Source organism: Amblyomma mixtum, chromosome 10, assembly GCF_055824585.1.
Source record: "Amblyomma mixtum isolate Tamu chromosome 10, ASM5582458v1, whole genome shotgun sequence".
In the NCBI taxonomy this organism is placed as follows: domain Eukaryota; kingdom Metazoa; phylum Arthropoda; class Arachnida; order Ixodida; family Ixodidae; genus Amblyomma; species Amblyomma mixtum.
In genome coordinates, this window is record NC_143021.1 from 13,774,575 (window position 1) to 13,797,460 (window position 22,886).

Sequence of the window (22,886 nt, forward strand, 5' to 3'; positions counted from 1 at the left end):
AGGGATGGACAGCGATGACTCAGTCGGAGCGTTTGGCATTGTTGGCGGTGCGAGTAACGTTCCGCTCCTAAGTCCAGGTTGAGCACCGGGACGTTGATCGAAGCACCTCCACCAAGTGTACAGGTGCGTCTTCGAAGCTCAGGTCGGAGGCCGTTGAGAGAAGACGCGTCACGGCAGGAGCACACCGAGGAGTCGATCAGGAACCAGCACAACACTTCGTTCACCTCTTCGTCGCACCGCGTGAACGGCTGCCGGTCGTTCCCAATACACCACAATGTATTTTTAGTATTACTACCGGGATGTATTTTGTGCGCTCTGCTGAAACTGCTACCTGGAGCAGGAGCCTGTGTCAGGATTTGTGCCCCTAGCTCCGGCTTCATTTGCACTGTAGAAAGCAATTAATTAAATATCTTTGTGCCCAAATAAAACTTTTGCGTTAGCAACCAAAGTGTGACAGGTCTTTCTTATTTTTCTTGTCATGTTATCAACATTCGCGATAGTGCTCTTTCAAATGAGAGCAGTTAGTGCCGGAGAGAGATCTGAGATGTTCGTGAAGACGGATGTTTATGCGTCTTCCAGTTTGCCCTGTGCATACTTCGTTGCGTGAGAGTGGAAATTGGTATACCTCGGTTAACCCGGAGTCCACCATCCTTGACCTGTACGACCCCTGGCATTTAAAGGGGCTAAATGTTGTCCTCCTCTCATGTCGGTCCTTGATCACACGGCACGGCCCACTCAACTTATACGGCGCTGAAGAAATGACGCCAACCTCGAAACGCCCTGCCACGTTTTCAAAATTGTGGGCTAGTTTGTGAACATGTTGAACCACAGCCAATTTGCTATCAGCCTTATTCCTTTCTTTTACGATTCGGAAGCCCCTCCATTCCATGTGCGCAAAAGGTTTTGCGCATGTTGCCGAGATGAGAAACTCTGGAAAACGCGCATTTATCAGCAGGCAAACCTGTAGCTGCACACTGTCTGCTATGTTCTGGTGACATGTGTTTAGTTGGCCTGAGCGGATGCAAGAATAAGCGAAAGCGTTTTTTACAATCCTAGAGCGCATTTTAAGATGAAACTGCCCTTGAATTATTTCCGACAGTTTCTTCACGTGTCATAGTGCCCCATTTCACAACTATCGCAATAACAGTGATTGGTGTATCCCCAGCAATCGATAGATTGCCGGTGAGCACACGCCCAGGCCCTAACAATAGTAGCGCTAAACATCTAAAATTTACATGTGAGCTCATTTACTTGTGTGGCATTATTATATCGGCAGTAGCTTGAATTCCAAGCAATAAGTCACGCAACAATACTGATTACTATAAATATTGTTCAATATCTCTGACCTCCATTCCCTGCAAATTATTCGAGCACATCTTGTTTGCCCATGTCATGAATCATCCGAATAGGAATAATCAGCATGGCTCCAAAATAAACAATCGCGGCAAACTCACATTTTGTAAGTTGTTACAGACCTCCACTATTCCTCATTGATGTCGAATGACACAGATGTAATTCTCATAGACTTTTCTAATGCCTAAAGGCTGGGTGTCACATAAACATTTCATATTAAAGACTCGAAATCTTCAGTCTAACCATAAAACACCTAATTTAATTCAAGAATAAATCGTTCTTAGGCAGGAAACTTCATCAGTGCTTCTGAAACTGCATCACAGTCACCTTTGCATAGGATGCGCGGTGTGTGCCTTTTCGAGCCCACGTACTTTCATAGTCATGTAATCAAGACAAGCCACCACAGAGTTTGCAGCTCTCTACCCAATCGCAGTGGGAGGCCGCGCTCCTCAGCTCGGACCCGGAGGTACAACTCCCAGTAACGGAGTGGACCGAAGAGGTCGCCGAACGGCATCCTTGGTCGGCCACGTGGCAACCGGCCTAGAAGAGGAGCCCAGCGCCGGAAGGCGAAAATCGCCCCAACCCGCGCCTATGACCTTTTCTGTAATAAAGTAATAAAGTTTGCCTCTTCGTCCTCCACAGTAAACTTAGGTGTCCTTTAAAGGGACTGTGAAACACTGCTTGAAAGAATGGCAGCTATACTTCAGGTGATTATTTTGTCACACACATGCTGGCGAAAATGACAGGAATCGGCGCTTACGAACGGGATTTATTCAATGAACAAATTTCAAAACACAAGCAAAAAATGCTGCCCTCAACTCGAGTTTCGCGGTGTTTCCCATTCTGATTTAAATTTTCCAATGCCGCCACTGGGTGGCATCAATCAAAACAGCCTATCCGAGCATGACGCGAAAGTTTATACGCCTTAATTGCGTGTTCGCTGTAGCTCGTTCTTGCCAAGGCTGGCAGCGTTGTTCCATGGATACAGTAACCACGTGGACGCACAGTTGGCCCAGCGATGCTTCACCGTCAGGTCGATGGCACAGAAGAGATAGGGTGAGGACCTGCGCGAGTTACTGGGTACCACTAGCATAACGCGTACCGCTGCAGCGTCTCGCGTCTGCCAGACGTGTGGCGCTTCGGCTCCGTCATTTTTTGACAGGAACCACGAATAAATTCTTCGGACCCCATCAATTTTGCTGCCTTTGGATTGGGCAAGCTCATCGGCATCCATGGACTTCAATTTAATTTAGGTGGGCCCACATTTCCAAATTTTAAAGCGTGTTTTACTTCCCACCTCCGGCGCCGACGCTAAGCCTAACGGCTCCGCCGGCATTCGGCTGCGAGGGAGCCGCTTCTTTCGGAAAGGTGGAAGGAACGCTTTTTTCAACGCGGTTATGACCCTGATGCCATGTCTTGGTCGACCGTTCCCGTCACTGCGGTACCGAAATCGGCGCCAGCGAACTCAATCCGCAGTGAAACTCTTCCCCGTCTGCTTGAGCGCCGCTCCAGACGAGAGGCCAAGAAGGCGGCTAACGCCACGCCAACCACCGACAACGCTGCTGCTGCCACCCGCCAAGCTCGCACGCAGCGAACGACTCCGGCCCTAAGGGCCGCAACCCCGTGAGCAAGTGGGAGCCCAAGCCTTTACCCAAGTTCCACCAGGACGACTTTGCCATCGTTATCAAGCCCCGGAAATCATTGAACATTCGGGATGCCTTTCAATATGGCGAGCTCAGTGCCGCGTTCGGCGCTTTCCTCGGGACGCCGAACCTGCTTTTGAACCTCCATGAACCTCCTTTTCTGCAAGGAGCAAAACTTGATTCTCGCAAGCACCCGGAACGCCCACATCGCACACCGTCTGCTAGGTGACTTCTGCATCAAATGGCCAAAGGAGATGTGCCTCTCGCCGGCCATGTCAAACAACGTGAAGAGGACGTCTGCTATAGGGTCATTTTCGGTGGCCAACCAAGAGACGTCTGAACCATTTAAAACTCGCGTGCAATGGAGGAACAGGATCCGTAAGTTCGGCATTTCTAAAAAGGCCCGGCTCACCTTTGCAGGCACGGTGCAGCCAAGGTTCGTCCATAACAACTCTGTGATCGTCTCAGTGCAGCCACATTTTCGCGCTATTCCGGCATGCAGCTTCTGTGTAACTGCCGGCTATAGTTCGGACTTTTGCCCCAGCCCAACTCAAGATAAATGTGGCCTGTGTTTACACCAAGCGCCCATAGAAGAGGGGGTGCAGGCACCTCACAAGTGTATACCCAAGTGTGCGGTTTGTGACGGTGGCCATGCCACGAACTTGCAGGACTGCACTGCAGAGTATCTTCGCAGCAAGCCAGCCGCCCCAAAGGGCGGAAAATCCAGCGTGACGGGCAGGCAGCCACGTCACCCCGGCAGCGTCGGCAGCGATGCTTCAACACAATGCGGCGACGTCACCTGCTCAAAGTAACGGACTCCTCCTAGCGGGAATGACGTCAAGAGCGGTCAAGTGCCATCACCGCCTCCACACGGCGGCCAGGAAAAACAAGCCCGCTCCCAAGACAAGAATGGCGCGGCCGGTGCTCTGGCCAATGCCGTCAAAAATGGTAAACACCTGTGCGGTTCGCGCAGGATGGCCTCCTCCTTCCCCTCTCCCCTTCCCTTCACTCGGCGGCTGATGTTGAGCTCCACAACCTTGTAGCTTCCCTCCGGCACAAAAAGAGATGTATATGCCAAAATTGAAGCCTTAGAGGCTAAAAGAATTCCCCCTCCATCTAGTACCCCCGTCGCAGAGGCTAAGGAAAGCGAGACGGGGGCGGCGCCAGCTCTGGAACCTCCCCTGGCCGAAGCCCATCTTAATGCCAAATTTGACACCCTGTTGGAGACAGCGATGGAACGCCTGTTCGCTCGAGTCATGGAGGCTACCCCTCTATGATCGCTCAACACGTCGGGACTACCCCCGCCTTTCTCGCAGCGCCGGTCCCCTTAAGGACGTATCGGGTCGACCGTCCAGATTGTCCCGTCGAGTCAGTGCCCTCGACGATGACGAAGACAGCTGCCCCCCTCTAGGTGCTCAGCTTCAGCCCCCGGTATCTGGCTCGGGGCAGCCTCGCTTCAACCTCTCAGCTCTAAATCTGAGCATGGCAGTACAGCCACGGTGTAGGCGCTCCCCCGTTCCAAATCGGCTTCCCCCATTGCAATTACTTAATGGAACTGTCGGGGGCTCCGGTCTCGTTCCAAGCGGGCCGAGCTCCGCCTTTTCCTTTCAACCTTGGAGCATTTGCCAGCCGTGGTTGCCCTCCAAGAGCCAGGGAAAAGCGCCACACTAACAAATTATACGACATTAAAGCAGGACCCCCTGTTTCGTCTATGCGTCCATAACAATTATACAGCCAAACAGGTCGACTTAGACATGCAATTTGGATGCTCCTATGTAATGGTGATCCTCTTCCCACTCCGCAACCAGGACCCACCGTTACACATACTCAATTTATACTGGAATCCGAAATTGCCGAATGCATCATTCGCGAACCTGTTTAGCCGCGCGCTAAAAGTTGCGGGTCGGGATCCCTTCCTGACTGTCGACGATTTCAACGCTAACGCTCGGATGTGGCGTTACTACCGTGAAGAAAAGCGGGGACGCAAGTTGGCGCAGCTTCCATCATTGCTCGGCCTCACTTTTCACACTGACCCAGTCCACCCAGCTTGTATAGGCAACTCCGTGGCTAGAAATACATGTCCGGACTTTCAAGTGGTCGCTTATATCCGACGCTATAGTACCGGAATGGCAAACAGGTATTTCAATATCTGTAATTAGCAAATCAAGAATTATTGCAGTAGAATGTGTTATGCAGCTTCGTGTTGTGACCAAGTATATAAACCCAGAAGCATTTAGCTTGATATTAAGATCAGGAAGAGTACTGGTGCTTCCTAACATGTCTATGTTAAAATTACCACTACATATCAAGTGAAAGTTATTACTAGAGACATAACACAGGAGCACAGGCTGCAGGAGCACAGGCTGCAGGAGCACAACACAGGCTGCAGGAGCACAGGCTGCAGGAGCACAAGAATTCACTGGACTGCAGGAAACCGGTGTCTTCGAACCTTGTTTTGCACTGCCGTGAGTGCAAGGATCTCGGGACCAGCAAGTGCTCGCCGATCCTTGACAACACTACGATTGAGTACAAGAATGACAACGTGTTGTGTAGGGAAATTTACGAGGCATATAGTATCGCCAAGGCTCATAACACGTGCGTGGCCAAACCGTCCGTTACTATACGGGAAAAAGAGGTAGCTTATCTGGACAAGTGCTTTGCGTCTTGATAGCAGGAGCTGGCGGTGACTGTTGTGTTTAGTTTTCTTCTTTTGGTTTTTGACCAACGATTTTATCGCACTTTCTTCCTTTATAATTCTACGTGTTTTCGAATAAACTTCCAGTTGTTAGTCAGCGCTCGTGTCGTCTACTCTTTCGGTCCTTGTGTGTCGCGCTAAATTTTTCAAGACATAACACAGAACGCTATCAAAGAATGTTAGGAATAGTCTGAAATTTCCATGAGGCGGACAATATACTACAGCGATGGTTTTTAAATGCTGCTGTAGGGTTAAAATCTCATAATCAACAGTAACCTGACAGAAACTCGGCACCAAGGAGTAATTTTTACTTGCTGCAGTCTATGCGGCGACGCCACCTCCTCGCTCATTAGTGCGATTCAGAAAAATAGTTTTCTCTCCTTCAAGTTCAAGCATCTTACAACCATCGTTGTACCATGTTTCTGTAATCATTATAACATTGTATTTGAATGAAAACTGTCCTAAAAATTATGTACGTCATCTATTTTTCTAACAACCGAGCGAGCGTTTAGGGACAGTACTATCAGCAACGAATGAAACGCGAACAGGAAAACGTAGGTAGCAACACAATAACACCAAAGTATTAGCTCCTAGATGAAAAATACTAGCGAGGTTGAATAACACTTCTAAAGAAGAGCCTTCGCGCCTTCGAAAATAAAATAGTAGAAACCAGTAATCAGCTTCTCCTTGCTAAGAGCTGCGTATTTGGCTGTCCGTGGCTCAGTTGCATTGTTCGCGTTTCATTTCTTGCTGATGGTACGCGTGCTTAATATTACCGGGCTTGATGTATTGAGGCCCACTAAGGTCGTAGTAAGCCATCTCAACAAGAAATGTAGTGGCACAGAAGCATTAGGGTGATTATTAACATATTTTACCCAGATCGGTTTCGTCAGCGATATGCATCATTGGCGAGGTATCAGTTTTCGTTGCGTATATCTCACCATTGAAAGTCCATACTGCTTTCCGCTGAAACTCAAGCTTGTTTTTAATGGCCTTCCCCAGACGACGTTTCAGAGCTGGACAGAGATTCTCGTTTACATATACGGGGTTCTTGCTGTCTATCCCGGCGTCTTCGTTAGTTAGTCTAGGCTTCCTTGCCGTCTTCAGAACTAGGTCACGCTTCGCTCTGGACTTAAATTCGACAATGATCTTTGTTGCAGTGGAATTTCCTACAGGCACGCGATGGCAGGTTTCGATGTCAGTTTCACTGACTGGTTCCTTAATAGAGTGCCAATCTGAGAGATGATGTCGGTGACGTTTTCTTCCTCGTGTTTTTCAACACCTTTAATTTCAAGGTTCCAGCTTCTCCAATACTGCTCAAGATGTATTACCTGTTTTTGAAGCTCCGTGTTCTTCTTTTCCAGTGTTTCACATTTAACTTGGAGTGCACTGTTTTTATCTCTCAGCTTGGCATTCTTCGTAATATTCGGCGTCCAGCCTTTTTTTCAGGTCATCAATGTCGGCCTGCCTGTATTCAAGGCTCTCAATTATGCTTTTTTCTTGGCTGCGCACTTCACTAATTTCCGTTCGCATATCTCTTTCGAATACTTCACAGGATACCTTCATTTCTTGCCGAAGTTCCTCTTTAAATTTGGAAAATTCAAACTTGAGTTCCTTAGCCTTCTTTCGTACAGGACCGAATAAACCCAAAAATTGGCAGCAGCGACGACGTAAGTGCACGTAAGATGCTGCAAGTAGGGAGTTTGCTACTCAACTGCAGCAAAGAAAATGGATGGACTGAGGCGCAGTCCACTGCTGGTCGTCGCTCCGCATTCGTGACGAATAAGTCGATCGTTGCTGCAAAAAGCGAAGTCCACCGACGAGGAGGCTTCTGAGATAGCCGGGCTTGACTGGTCATGTGGCCGTCACTTGTAAACACTGGCCCCCTCCGGGTCAGCTCATGTATAACCTCCTTAAGTGTATCCGTACATAAATGTTTTCCACCACCACCTACCGCTCACCGCTTACTAACGAAAGCGCAGATTCGTCACGGCAAGGCGCGCGCGCTGTTGATGGAAATGTGGCGCCATCTGGCGTCGCCACGCTGGGATCCTCCATAAGGTGATTAAGTGCACTGGTAAATGTGAAACGAATGGGTTTTACGTGACATCGTATACAGCTCGTTTGGTCGAAAAGCTGACGGCGTCGAAGTAGTTGTGAGCACCGCCCGTCGAAAAAAATCGTATCATGCCAACCGTTTTCCGCAGAATGTTCCGTATGCTGTCACACGATTCAACGTTTTGTGCAGCATAAAATTACTGTGTGAGTTAGAGCCTAGCTCGCTGCAGGGATTCGGACCGACGACCTATAATCGGGGTAACCGGCGACGTTTATATAATGGCAGCTGCCTGTAATGGCGGTTCGGAAAGTTAGACTGTTTCCGCGTCATTACCTGTCCTCAAAAAAAAAAAAAACGATTCAACGGGCAAGGCGTCGCAGTGAACGGGCGACGGCGTTCCGTGGACTCCCTGGCAGCGCTGTAAGACACTGTGGTGTTCCACTCTTAAAGGCGGATCTTAAGCGTCCTCCAAAATTTATTTTCTTTCCGCCCTTCTTTGGGACAGAAACGAATACTTGCAGAATGCAATAGCTCGATCAGATCGATTCCAATAAGTCGTTCGCAGATATATAGAGATTAGGGATCAGTGCTGTTAGCTCTGTCCTGGATCTGCACAGAGGGATGCAGTTGTTCGGTGCAACACAATGGACACGGTGGAGTTTTTCTTTTTTTTTTTTTTGATGCCAAAGGATTACTAGGCTATATCGGCGGCGTCGTGTCCGCAAAATGTTTCGGCAGCAGTTGTGGGCAACTCAAATGCGGCAGCGCCAAACGAGTGGTTGTTATCGAAAGAGGATGATGTGAAGATGATGCGCAAAAAGAATCCAAATTGGATGAATAGTTAATTAATTAGAGCGAAATATTCAAAAAATGGGCGCGGCCAGGGCAAAAGTGGTGCCAAATTTTAAGATGCTTGAAGTGCGGGAACACGTGAGCGGATATGTGGGCGGAGCCAACGCATGGTGCCAAATTTGATAGTCCAGATTGAATAGTGAGACGGAACGAGAGATAATGCACAGTTAATCGTAATTCAATAAATAGCTAATGATTATAGAAAGTGGCAATAGTGAATTAAGGTGTATTAAGATGCATTAATTGTGTATAAAGGTGAATGAATTATGAATTAAGGTTAATTATTGTGTTCAAATGTGAATGAAGGGTACATTAGTGGGAATCAGGGATGAATTTAGTTTTTTAAATGTGAAATATTTGCGAATTACTAGTGACTTAAGGTGAATTGGAATCAATTAGTTGTAAAAGAAGATTGTAATTAAGGAACCAATTAAAAAAACAAAGCAACTTGAGCTGAGGAGGCATAATTGAGAGAGAGAGAAAGGAATTTTAATGAGGAAAAGGTGGAGAGGTCGGCCGGTGGTAACACAATTTGTAGTATATTTACTTTTTGTCCAGTCATCAAGGTGCCACCCGATATGTCATATACCCGGCTAGAAGCCGCCACTGGCGACACCTTCAGTGACTTGAAGTTGATTTTGCGAGATAATTAAAATAATAAAAACCGGAACCTACGTGGTACGACCGATACTTATAGCGTCACTATAACTGACACTACGCAACCAACAGGCAAAACACTGTACTGATGTTCTGTTTAACCGCTCCTTTAATAGTCTCTGCGTCGGGCCGTACTTTTTTTGTTCATATAAATGACGTAGCAATTTTACCATGAAGTATTTTTGCATATTATTTCGAAATTTGCAGGGAAATTGTTGGAAATTGTTGAAATTGCAGGGAATACTTCCGCATTCTTCAATCTGATTTAGTTAAATAAACAGAATGGTGCCTTATATAGCAGATGCAGATTAATGTCGACGAAACTAAATATTGAATATTTTCAATCACAGTCCCAGCGCCTCTCAGCCTCTACACAATCAATAACTACCCGACTGAAACAGTTTCTAGCACCTATGTGCTCATCTGCACCCAAGTCTAACCTGGGACACGCACATAAAACCCATAACTAACAAGGAGCAAGAGAAGGCGGAAAGGCGAAGAGGTTAACCAGTAGATGTAACCAGTTCGCTATCCTGCACTCGGGGAAATGGATGAGGAGATATAAAGGTGAAGGAGGAAAGGGAGAGATAATAAAAAGTACGAGGCGAAAAGGCTTAAGCAACGTGACAGCCTGTCGTGCAGGCCTGACACTCTTAAAAACCGCAGGAGGGCTTGGCAGGCCTTCACCGCCCATTTTCGCTAAGGGTTCAAAAAACTTGGTCTTCTGAAACAGCACCTGCTTCTTGCTAACACCGATACCAGACATGCAGCGTACGCAACTCTTATCAGAACTTTGCTTTATGGCACCCTGATTCACTGATATGACACGCTAACCAGGATAATCTTACTAGTATTCTCGAGTCGTTCAACAACAAAGCAGCAAGGGTATCATTAAAGGGTATCTGCCTTAAATAATATTCCAGGGCTTCAAACATTAGCACCGCGAAAAAAAACAAGCAAGTATATTGCTCTCTTTTTTGTCTTGTGTCATACTAACCTTCCCTTCTATCGATTCAATAGCAGACCTGTCCCCAACGTTTCGTCTCGCCTCTGTCATGCTCGTGAAGTCTGTCCAGTGTTTGCGCGCACAAAAAAGTACCAAATATCACCTTTCGTCCTGGCCGTGAAGGAATGGTGTTTTCTGCTGTTCAGCATCGTGTCATTTATGAACTTGTCGCATTTTAAGTCGGCATTACAAACCCTTATTTACACAGATAACACTTCGTAATGTTTTGTGATTTCATATTGTGCTATTTTCCTTCTCGTTGCTCACTGCCCACTATAATATTGTTTGCTCCTGTGTTCTATGTAATATTTTGAAATTTGTTTGCCTGTTTAGATCTAGCATTGTTTCATTTCATCATTGGCAAAAAATTCGGTGCACCTTTATTCTGGTTTATTATTCCCTATGCTACTTTTTTTTTCTTCAATCTCTCGCTGTGTGATGCCCTGCTTGGCCCTTAAGAAGCTCCTGAATATACAATTAAATAAGTAAGTAAACAAGTAATTGTAACTGAGATGGCCGCGTCGACAGAACAAGATGCTTCTGAGCTGATTTCGCCTGGTGCCACTAACAACAGAACCAAGCAACAGAGGGCCAGACCTTCGGCTGCGGTGAATCATCGCAAGCCCTGAGGGTAATGAAATAAACAAATAAATAAGAAACCTTGACCGGAGGGCGAGGCTGCCCTTCAAGTAGCTGTCAATCAATTGGTCGCCGTCCTGGCGTACAGCACCAAATTCAATGCAAACGCGATGAAACAATCGCGCAGACGTTTTTACGGACGATGCTCGATCGAGATCTAAGCTGAGCATGAAAACACGGTACCGCAGGCGTGCATTCCACTGGTACGGTGGTGGTCCAAGCGTAACGCAGATATGACTAGAGATATTTTCTTTAGTAGAGGTAGCACAGTGAACTGCGTTTTTCATTTGTTGCTTAGCCTCACAAGCGCTCTCTTACTGTCTTCACAGCACTGGCGTGAATTCTTTCCGCGCTGCACTGGCGCCTCAAAACGCGTTTTCCTCTCATGCAATATATGTAGTCCGCACTTTTTGTAGTTCTTCAATACATTTGCTGCGGAAATGCTTTGCAAAAAGTGTGCAATAGCGGAAGAGAGATAGATGTGTGTCTCATAACGAAAATAAAATGTGATCTCATATACAGCTATTTTCACATGCCTTTGAAGAACACTTTTTGAGGACACTTGATAAAAAAACACCAGAAAAAAGAACGAAGCAGTCAAGGTAGCAAAAGAATAAATGTAAACAAGACTGAAGGTCAGTTACTGAAATTAAACAACAAAGGATTGGAGAGTTACGAGTATTGTGCCAGTACTTACACAAGATGTGGTCTCATCTGTTGAAAATTTTCGCCCAAGATCTCTGCCATCTTCTTGTAAATTTATTGAGCATATTGCAGCCACTTATATTACTATCTGCTTCAGTGACAGAGCCATTCTATCTTCATTTCAACATTAATTTAGGAAGAGATTTTAGAGGGTCACTCAAGTAAATATCTGCAGTACATAGTATTTCTCCTTTTCTGAGCAGAACTTGGCAGATTACCACTGTTTTTCAGGATACCAGGAAAACGTCTGACATTATTTCAAGTGTCCAACTTTTACCTGAGCGTGAATCTAGAGGGCACCCCTTTTTTAAGGATAAACTGGCTTTCTGTTTGCATTTCTAACAGCGCTCAGTGCGTTAGCACTGATTTAAAATGTTCAAACTACCTCTCAGGTACTTCTAGCGTACCACAAGGAAGTGTACTGGGAGTATTCCTCTTTTTGGTTTTCATAAAAGACATTTCTTATGTAATTGGTCAATGAGAGAAAATTACGCTCTTTGCCGATGATTATGTTTAGTTTAATGAAATAGAAAGCCGGATTCTGGAGTGGATGGCTTTCTCTACCAGTTGTCTTCGGCTGATTTTATTGGCCAGTGGGTCGGCTCGATGACGACATTCGGCGCTGCGGCCAATCGCACCAGCCGAAGCTTGTGTTCTGAAAGCCACCATGCGTGAATCCGGCCCCAAGTCCTGCCAATACCATGCCATTTCTCTATTTCAGTCCATCCCAGTTTGGTACAGTCGATGGGAGAAGAAATTTTTCTATGACAAAACAGTCTTCATGCAAGTGACCAATACAAAAAATAGTCTATCATATCTATATAACAGTCCATATATCTCGGTGGACCAAGTTAGCGAATAAATATCTAGGTGTTACTGTGGCAAATAATCTTACCTTGAATCAGTATATATCAAAGGAATGTACAGTCTTGGTCAGAGGTCATAAGGCCAAAGGCTTTTAGCTTCAGCTCTATAAAAATTCAGGGGGCACTTTGGCTGCCTAAAGTGGTGCGAGGCAAAAGCGTTTCCTGGCGCACTGTTTGTTTTTATTTACTTTTTATTTTTCGTATTTGGTTTCTTTTTTAATTTTTTTTATTTTTGCTCCTTTTCTTACTTTTATTGTTTTTATTTTTATTTCAATATCTTATCTTCGTTTTGTTTTTATTTACTTATGATTTCATTTTCTTATTTTATTTTCTTAATTTTCTTTCTTTTATTTTTCCTTTTCTTGAGTTTATTCCTTTCATATTATTTATGAAACCCATGCATTCACTAGCTGCGCCTTTATTCATGCTCCAACCTTGAGCCTTCGTGGCGAAAGTACATATAAACAGCGCTAAACGACAGGACTAGAAGAGGAGTAGACAAACACGGCGCTGAACTTAGAACTGAATTTATTGAAAATTTTTCCTTCCAATAAATTCAGTTGTAAGTTCAGCGCCGTGTTTGTCTACTCCTCTTCTAGTCCTGTCGTTTAGCGCTGTTTATATGTACTTTCGCCATGGAACACCAACTCGCCCAATCTACCGTTCTTCTTGAGCCTTCGTGGCGGAGTGGTAGCGTCACCGCTTCAAAGGCCTTGATTCGATTCCCACCCTCGGCGCAGTTTCTTTTTAAGCAGTGACGCCGAAAGGCGGACAAATCTGCCGACACGTCTGCTAACGACAGTATGAGGCATTAAAGGCTTCCGCCTTAATACAGCCATTACGGCGCTATAAAAGACCGAAGGGCCTTAAAATGCCAGCAGAAGGTTTCTTCTGGATGTAGAGAAGCTTCCTGCTTCACCGGTGTTTCGAATGATCCGCTGCACAGAGTGTTCTAGGGACATTCATTTCGCCGCAGGTGAGCGATGTGGCCTTAGGACTTTTGACCCACACTGTGCGTCATACTTTCGGAAAATTTCCTTCTTTATGCTTTCCTGCCTTCAATAGGAGTAAATAAAAGCTGCCCCACTTGGGCAAAACTCTTAGACCACAGGACCATCATAAGTCATAAACTTGAGTACGCGTACACTGCCTGGGGCCCTTGCACAAAAATTAACAGCGAGGTGCTGGAAATGATCCAGCCAAAATTGTTCGATTCACCTTGAACAATCGTCGTTTCGCTGACTTTCTATCATACAAACACGGCAAACACGAAGATGAATTGTAAAAATGAAGCGCCTCTTCTTAGAACTATCAAATCCTCTTCGAGCTCTGATTCCTTTATTATGCTTAATCATTTCCACCGTACAGCTATAGAATCAATGCTTTTAGATACTAATTTCTCCGCGCACAATAAATGCGTAGATTGAATTTCACTTTTAAGTACCAAACAGCTTCAATATATATATATATATATATATATATATATATATATATATATATATATATATATAAAGTTTCTTGCGATTATTATTGTTTTAATTTTCTACAATATTATTTGCTGTGTTATCGAATACGGCTTTTTGTTCCTTCGTCTAGGATCGATTTCAATGTCTGCAACGTAATGTAAATAAAAGTGAGAAATTTGGCACCGATTTTCCGCAACTGTGAATAGAAAGACAATACCTTCCCTTTTATTCAAGTCTTCAGGAAGAGATAGGAATATTGCCGTGGAAAAAGTTCATGATGATGCATTTTTTATGGCGCAAGGGTATCTGTGGCCAAAGAGTGCCATGGCACAGGGTGTTTTCATCTACTCAAGGTGGCGTCAAAGACCCGGTTCCCAAGCATTTTACCCTACAGAAGCCGAGCACCGTACCAGGGCAACGCTTGTACCCATTTTGTCACCGGTCGGCACCCGGCTGCACTGGGAATCGAACCACGCACCTCGCGCATGAGAGACGGATGCTCAGACACTTAGGCCACCGCTGTGTTGCCGTAGAGGGTTAATAGATGAGAATGCAGTGTATGTTGATATTATGTGATATCATTCAGAAGAATATGTTTACCACTATTGCAGGATCAGAAGGCAAAAAAATTTCTTAAAGAGGCGTTTTGCTAACGATGTATTTTACAACGTGGCCTAGATCTCATCGACTCCTTTCTCACCACTGCTGGCAGCTGGCCTCTCTCCTGCTCTAGAGATATCCGAGCTTCACCTTCTCAACCATTCCTCCTACCAGCACTCACACAACCACTTCGTCTCTCTCCACCTTTCTGGCTCTCCCATTCCTGTCGTCACACAGTGCAAAGTTCTTGGCTTCCCTTTGTATGCGGCTAAGAATGTGCAATCCCTTCACCGCGCTGTCACCACCTGCCACTCTGTAACTCACCTCCTGCGGCGCGTGGTCACTCGACGCTCAGGTCTCCACGAGGCTTACGCGTGCCGAGTTGCCCACGCGCTGGCCCTCAACAAGGTCTTGTACTTTGCACCCTACGCTTCCTTCACTCAGACTGAACTTAACGCTCTCGAGACTGCCCTTGTGGGCCTCTACAAGCAGCTCTCAACCTCCCTATCACTACCTCTACCACTAAGCTCTTTGCCACAGGCCTCTTCCATCCTCTTCGTTCTCTTCTCAGTCTCCATCGTGACTCGCAGCTTGCCCGGCTTTCCCTTACCCGTCAGGGTCAGTGGTTATTGACTCAAGCGGGTATCTCGCCCATTCCAATCTCCCCGTTTACCTCTCCTATTCCCATCCCCGCCCCCAATCTTCGTATCCTTCCCCTCCCGATCAACATGTCCCCCGTCCTGCACGCCGGACGTCGTCATGCGGCCGCACAGCACCTTTCCCCTCTCTTTGATACCCAGGGTGTAGCTTACACGGATGCCTCCTTCGTGGCTCCTCGAGGTTCCTGTGGCTACGCCCTGTATCATCCACACCTCCATGCTCCAGAAACCCACACCAGCGGGCCGTATCTACACCCTCCAGACGCATTGTCCCTCGAGGTCTTCGCCATTGCGCATGCCCTCCAGTCATTTTCCCTCCTTCCCTCTCTCCAAGAGTACACAGTCTATTCGGACTCACAAGCCGCTATACACCACATACAGAAACGCACCCTGACCCCTTCTCTCCAACAGGAGGTCGAACGAGCGGTCTCCGCACTGCAGCCTTCCATCGTTGTCCTCCGCTGGGTCCCTGGGCATTCAGGGATTGACGGCAATGAGCTGGCCCATCAGCTCGCCCGCGACACACTTTTCCGGGCACCGTTGATCCCCTGGCCCAAGCCCTCGGAGGACGGCGGGAGACTCACCCTTCGCCGCACCATAAAAGAGGTCTACCTTGAGCTCCGCCTCGACAAACGCCTTTACCCTCCCCCTCATCCTTCACTGACGGTGCCGGAGTCTCGCCTTCTTCGGCACATTCAGATGAATGCAGTTATCACCCCGTCCCGCCTCTTCCTCTATCGCTATCGATCGGACCCTTCCTGTCCCAACTGCCCCTGTATCTATGCGGACCTGGCCCATTGCCTCTTCTATTGCCCGGCTGCTCAGCAGTCGGGTTCCTTCCCCCCACCCTCTCTATCCATCACCACCTGGCTCGACTGGCTTGGCGCTGAAGGGGAAGAAGAACAGCGGCTTCTGGTCGCTCAGGCGGTCGAAATGCTCGGCCTGTAAATTATGGTCGATTAAAAGTCTTTTACTACTATACTACTATTTTAAACTGTGCAATTAAACAAAATAACAGCAAGAGATAGCGGAGAAAAATGCGATGGAGAGCACACGGTGTCATTATTTGCCCTGTTTTCCATGTCCTTTCCTTTCTTTCAAGCTATCTGTGGGTTAAAGATTCACTACCGACTGCCGCAAGCCTCGAGGCTCAGTAATCCTGCTAACATGGTACGCAAGATTTCGTACCCTAACAGACTTATGTTAGTATTTCTTTTCACCCGCCACGTTTTTGCTCCAAAAAGAGGTGTTGCCCGGGTAATCAGGGACATGTGTTTAGATACATAGTCAAAATAGAGATTTCGATGTGGATATAGCATCGCTATGGGTCCCACTGTCTGCAGATTTTTCTGCACATAAGTGATAATGTTCCTGCGGTGTTCAGTTATTCATCGAATCAAAATTTATTTTATAACTTCCCTGTCTAGCTTTACTGTTCCGCACGAATATATGCTGCGCAAATTGTATGCATTGTTTGATATTGTATGCATAGTTTGTGTGCACAGCATTATGCATATATTAAGCAATGACTTACGATTGTATATTCAGTATTCAAGGTCACGCACTCTTCTACTCCTTAGGCTCGTTCATTTCTTTTTATCGCCTTAAAGACCAGGCGAGGGGTAATAGAACAGATGTACATATATATAATATGGTTACACAGAAATATGCACTCACTGGAATATGCAGACAATTGTCCAGGCCAGACATAGAAGAACGCAGATTTAGAAGCACGTGACCGTACGTTGCACAATAATTTTTTTTCTATACTCGGAGACATGTGACCACAGGATTGAATTTGGCGCAGCCATTGTGATAGAGGCCGAACCACTACAGCGCAGAAGGCCCCCACGTGGGTCATGGTACATTCAGCAGATGCGGGGGAATGTTTATTGTGGCCTCGGGAATCTTTCCTCAACCCGTACACAAAGTGTACGTTCACTGGCGCGGCGGTTGACCCTGCGTGTGCTTAAGAAGACCGTTTGCAACTCACCCGTCGTCGCTCCTGATGAAGGAAGCGAGTAGGTTACGAAACGTCGTGTTATCTTTACTTGGATGGCGTTCTTATTATTAGTTAAACTAAGTTTGCTTTACCAACCAGACAGACCTCTGTCGAATGTCATGTTTTCAGGTGCTTAGTATGAATATCTTACCGGTAACAATGTGAAAACCGGCGAAGAGGCATAAATAGGTGTTACGGAAAATCACTGACGTCTTTGAAAGTGAAGCACACTAGTAGTCGCTCATGTACCAAACGAGCACTTTGCTCTCGCTTAGTGCTCAAGTTTGAGAACAGATAAGAACTATATTAATTGTACGGCTCATAGTGTTACAGCATCATAACGAGGTGAAATCGATGAGTGCGCTACAGTGCAATTAGCGCGCTCTGCGTGGGGTTTGAAGCATTCTAGCAATCGCTGATACCAGTCAGTACCAAGGAGAAAATTTCTGCCAGTACTACTTTTTGTCGGATTTTTTTTTTCCCAGCGGTGGCATTTGGGTATGATTCCAGAAAGTGCCGTCTATTAATAACACGCAACGGTTCGATCAACATTAAGAAAAAAAAAGAAAGCAGCACTAATTCAACCACACGAAAATGCAGTAATACATTCCCTTTTATAGGAAGGAAAACAGCATCAAGAGCAATTTAGGGCGGAAAAGGCTTACCTACAATTTTATCCCCAAAAACAAAAGATATTTAGGAACAGAGGTGAAATATGGCATATGGTGGTGTTACGCGAAAATGTTATGATGGGGATAATGGTTTTAACGCGAGAGGAGGAGGTTTTAACCATCCCCAGTTTCATAGCGCAGCAGCACGCGGGGTCGACCTCCAGTTCTCAACGCAGTGCCCACAGCCGCGTCTCCGCAGCGTTCATCACGACACCTGATCCAGTGACTCAGCCCAGCTGGTAAGTCACAATCCTTTTCAGCTGGCCTCCCAGCGCGGAAATGACTTTCCACAGCATTTCCGCCATGGAAATGCCATGGCATTTGGCAGAGCATAGCTCTTGACAAAAATTTCCACAAACATAGGTCCTTTCGTGTAGTTAGGGTCGATTCTTTCAAGATTTCAAGCAATCAGTGAACTCACCCATGGAAAATACTGACAGCAAGATCAGTCCAGTGGCAAAGGTCAAGGCTCTCATTTCTTCCGTCCTTTCTGCCAGATGTTCTCACTCTGTCCGTAGAAACGAGCCGACTGAGATCCCTCCGACGCGTCCTTGGTTTTAAGCCGGCAGCCTATCTCTCGAGGAGTGTTTTTTTTTTTTGTGTGTGGAATATTGCCCTTCCGACTGAGAGATTGCAGCCTGTGGGAAAGTCGGCGTTATCTGAAAGGAAGTCGTCTTTCACCCTAGCTATGGTTCCGTTTTCTTGCTCCTGACTTTTCTTATACTTGGCTGAAGTTGCTCCTTCGGTGTTAGTGTTGTAATTCGGTTTCTGGCCATTTCCTCTTTCCGACTTTGCAAACCATGGTGTGTTATGCGAAAAGTTTCAATTGCGAGCTCATGAGCACCAAGTTTTGTTCGTATTTGTAAGCAGCGAGTTTACTGAGTGCCCGTTCAACCCTTTCTCAGCACTTTATGTTTCCAGCCTAAGTGAATGTGTCAACTATGTGCTTATTCCCTCCTGGATACACTGAGAAGACTCTAATACTAATATCCATTATGCATTTAAACTCAAAATTTACCCTGTACACCGCAGCCGCCGCCATGGCGTTGCGGCAAAATTACGCGTTTCGCTAGTGAGCATGAGCCAAAGGGATGTAGATCGTGGTTCGCCGCAGGCATCTACACGATGACAACTCATAAACATTCCCGCATATTGCGGGATGTCAGTGCAACCTAAGCAGCCACAGTTGGCTGAAGTTCTTCCTGAGCCGTGGACAACGCTATCTCTCACAGCGGACGGGTAGCTTTGCCACAGGGAAAGGTTCGAAATACACAATGTCATGAATAAGCTTTTTTACAAGATTTTCCTTATTGCGGGTATATTTTTCTGTTGATCAGTTCTCAACAGTCGGTACATGTAAGCAGAATACATTCCAGTGATCTTTCAAAATATTGTTACACACGTGACGACGACGACGAAAAAAAAAGCCAAAAAATGTACTCTTGTCTAACATACTTCCTACACAAAACAGTACATCTTCCGTGAAACTTGTGTATGATGACTATTTCCCCGCAGAATACTGAGCCTTTACTATCCAGCATTTTAACTGGATTATTAGAAGATGATTTACAAAGCCTACCTGTTACCATCACGGTTGCTACTGACGCCTCCCAATGCCATGAAAAGACAGGGGTGGGATTATATTGCCCGCTTCTAGATTGGTGTTATTCTGTGCGCCCTCAGGATTTCACCCCAATTCTTCAAGTGTAGTTCCTGGCGATGCTGCTTGCTCTTCTCAAACAGGACTCATCTTTCTCTGCTGTCGCTGTCATTACAGACACCTTTTATTTGCGCTCGTCCCTTGCTTAGGCTATAGATTCCCCAATCCTAAACACCTTCTTATCATTACTCCCTCCACATTTGAGCATTTTACTCATGATATGGGTATCAGGTCATAGCAGTGTGACAGTCAATGAAGTGCTGATAGCCTGGCAAAGCCGTCTCTTAGTGGCCCCGTGCTACCTATCCTACCGGCTACAGCGTACATCACAGCAGCGAGGTTTCGGAGAAATAGTTTGGTAAGCATGATATCTGGGCCTATTTTAATATCTGATGATATCCTGCACTTTAGGTATTCGTGGAGGAGGAAATCATGTCATTCACGACAGCTTGAGGTCTCTCTATTTAGGATGCGCTGCCGGAACCTACCATTAAATATTTATTTGCACAGATCCGGTTTGACGCTTTCTCCTGTCTGCGCATTCTGTGGTGAACAAGAATCAATAGACAATCTGTTGTTGTTTCGTCGACGCTTCTCCATGATGAGACAAAGGTTTTTAGAAAAACCGCTGCAAAAGCTTGGCCTTAGTTTGAGCAGCCCGATCATACTGTCGTCTGGCGCCACCATACTTGGATACAGCCACATGTCTCTTTTGTTTATTTGTTTATTGTTTATTGTAATACCCAGAGCGCCACAAGTGGCATTACAGTGGGGGGGAATAACACATCATACAAACGAAAAAAAAGGTAACAAAGTGCAGCACATACAATGCAACCATGATGCAACATTAATACAGCTAAAAACAGCATTCACAGAGATGAAGAGAATAAATCACCTGACGTAATTAATACCACCTCTTCAGAGAGCTGGTTCCAATCTCTTATAGACCTAGGGAAAAAAGCATATTTGTACATCTCTGATTTACAGTTAATTTCCTTAACTTTTAATCGATGGTCACGACATAGCAAAATATAGTTTGGTGAATGGATGTACAGGTCACGGTTTATGCCAGTATTTTAATAGTAAATTCTATGAAAAAATTTTAACCTCGAACAATATCTACGTTTTTCAAGCGTCTTCCATCCCAGCGAGTTTTTCGCACGTGAAACGTTAAAGCTTATGGTATAGTTGTTAAAGACGTATCGGATACCGAAGTTTTGTACTCTCAAGTTTATCTATATTCGTTTTATGCCAAGGGTCCCATACTGCGCAGGCATATTCGAGAACCGAGCGAACGTTTGTCATGAAAAGTAACTCTTGTTTCTAAAGGGAATTGCTTGGTGTTACGCCTTAAAAAATCAAGAACGCGACACGCCTTTCCTGTTACATAGTCGACATGTCGTCTCCAGCTTAGGTTGGAGGTTATGAATACGCCGAGATATTTGTATTCTTATACTGAGGAAAGTTTTGTCCCATTAATTGTATAAGAGAATTCATGGGGCTTTTTCTTTTTTGTGACTCGCATACACACAGATTTTTGCAAGTTAATAACCATACCCCATTTCTTACACCAATCAGACACCCTGTTCAAATGATTCTGTAACTGCACACAATCATTCGTACTATCAACGACCCTATAGAATGCGCAGTCATCTGCAAACAGACGAATATGAGAAGAGATATTAGAGCAAAAGTCATTCATAAAGATAAAAAATAACAAAGGTCCGGGCACTGATCCTTGAGGTACACCTGAAGATACAATGCATTCGCTTGATAATTTTCCATTAATAACTACTCTTTGTTTCCTTTAGTGCAAGTAATCTTGTATGCAGTCAATCATTCTCTCATCAGTGTTATACCAAGACAATTTTTCAAGCAAAAACTGCCTTCTTGAAATCCAAGAAGACGCAATCTACAGGCAACCCTTCATCAAGTACACTTGTCAGATCATGAATTAGTTCCGTCAACTGTGTTACACAAGAAAGGCCTTTACGAAAACCATGCTGCTGATTGCTTAATAAGGAATGCGTATTCATATGATTAATAATGCTAGTGAAAAACACATGCTCCGAAACTTTACAAGCAATACTCGTCAAAGAGATGGGACGACAGTTAGAAACAACAATTCGGGGGCCAGATTTTTGCACAGGAACTACATTGGCTAACTTCCAGTCAGAAGGCAGTGCACCTTCCTCTAAGGATTTTGTGTAAATGACTCTCAGATATGCAGACAACTCACACGCATATGCACGGAAAAGAGCAGTTGGTAGATCGTCAGGACCAGGAGCACTGGCAGCATTCAGCCCTTTGAGTATCGACTCAATTCCTCTTTGATTAAACTCGACACAAAGCATGTGATCAGAATTAACTCGACCAAAATTGAGTTCAACGTGAGAGGTGTTCGAAGGAGCAGAGAATACAGAAGAAAAAACCTCATTAAAGCACCCTGCTTTATCGATACTCTCGTCGATAATGGAACCTTCATGTACAAGAGATGGAATCGATACTTGATCCTTGCCGTTTCTTTTCATGAACTGCCAAAATTCTTTAGGGCGCTCTTTTATGCGCAAATGAAAAGAAGAAGAAAATAAGTCTTTTGCTTGTTTAACGGCTACCTTCGCTGCGTTTGTTGTATATTTTAATTTTTCATTGTTCTGTATAGAACGATTCCTTCTATACGCCCTGTAAGCAGCCTGTTTTTTGTATATGAACCTGCGCACAGTTTTGTTAAACCAAGGCTTGCTTTTGCTTCGTCGTGACGTCAAGGTCCAACTAGGAACGTACATTTCAGGTAACTCTGAATTTTTTTCTTTGAAAATTTTCCACAACTGGTGAACTGACATCGTTTCAGATAGTGTTTCAAACACATGAAAGTAGGATTCGAGAGCAGCGCAGATATCACTAACACATGCTTCACCATAGCTGTATATGCGACGCCGCCCGCCATCACTAACTCTGACGTAATCCAGCTTTATTTCGCACAGGACTGAACTGTGATCACTGATCGCGGGCGAGATTACAGGAGGGTGCACAGCCTCAGGAATGTTAGTCAAGAAAAGATCTAGAACGTTGTTCCCACGAGTTGGTTGAGTCACGATTTGCGTCAAAGCGAAAGAGGCGCAAATATTGAGCATTGCTTTAGTCTCCTTATTACCGCTACTTGATGCCATGCCTAAATAGGACCAATCAATTTCAGGTAGAATAAAGTCACCTCCGATGGTCATGTAGTCATGCTTAACTGATTCGACAGCATTCGAAAAGTCGCTTAAGGGGTCGGATGCACTTCCCGGTGGTCGGTAAAATGAACACACAGCGATAGATTTACCATTTCCTAAACGTATTTTGACCCAAAC

The 22,886-nt window shown here is 45.4% G+C and overlaps 1 protein-coding gene across 1 annotated transcript in view; it reads right to left on the reverse strand.

Moving 5' to 3' along the window:
• LOC149325175 (hemaphysalin-like) overlaps positions 1 to 18,393 on the reverse strand; it is a 34,731-nt gene extending 16,338 nt beyond the window's left edge. The window contains exon 1 of the mRNA XM_089563481.1: positions 18,295 to 18,393. Within this exon, the coding sequence (XP_089419607.1) occupies positions 18,295 to 18,349 (55 nt within the window). The 5' untranslated portion in view covers positions 18,350 to 18,393. The remainder of the gene's footprint in view (positions 1 to 18,294) is intronic.
• Positions 18,394 to 22,886: the final 4,493 nt, after the last annotated feature.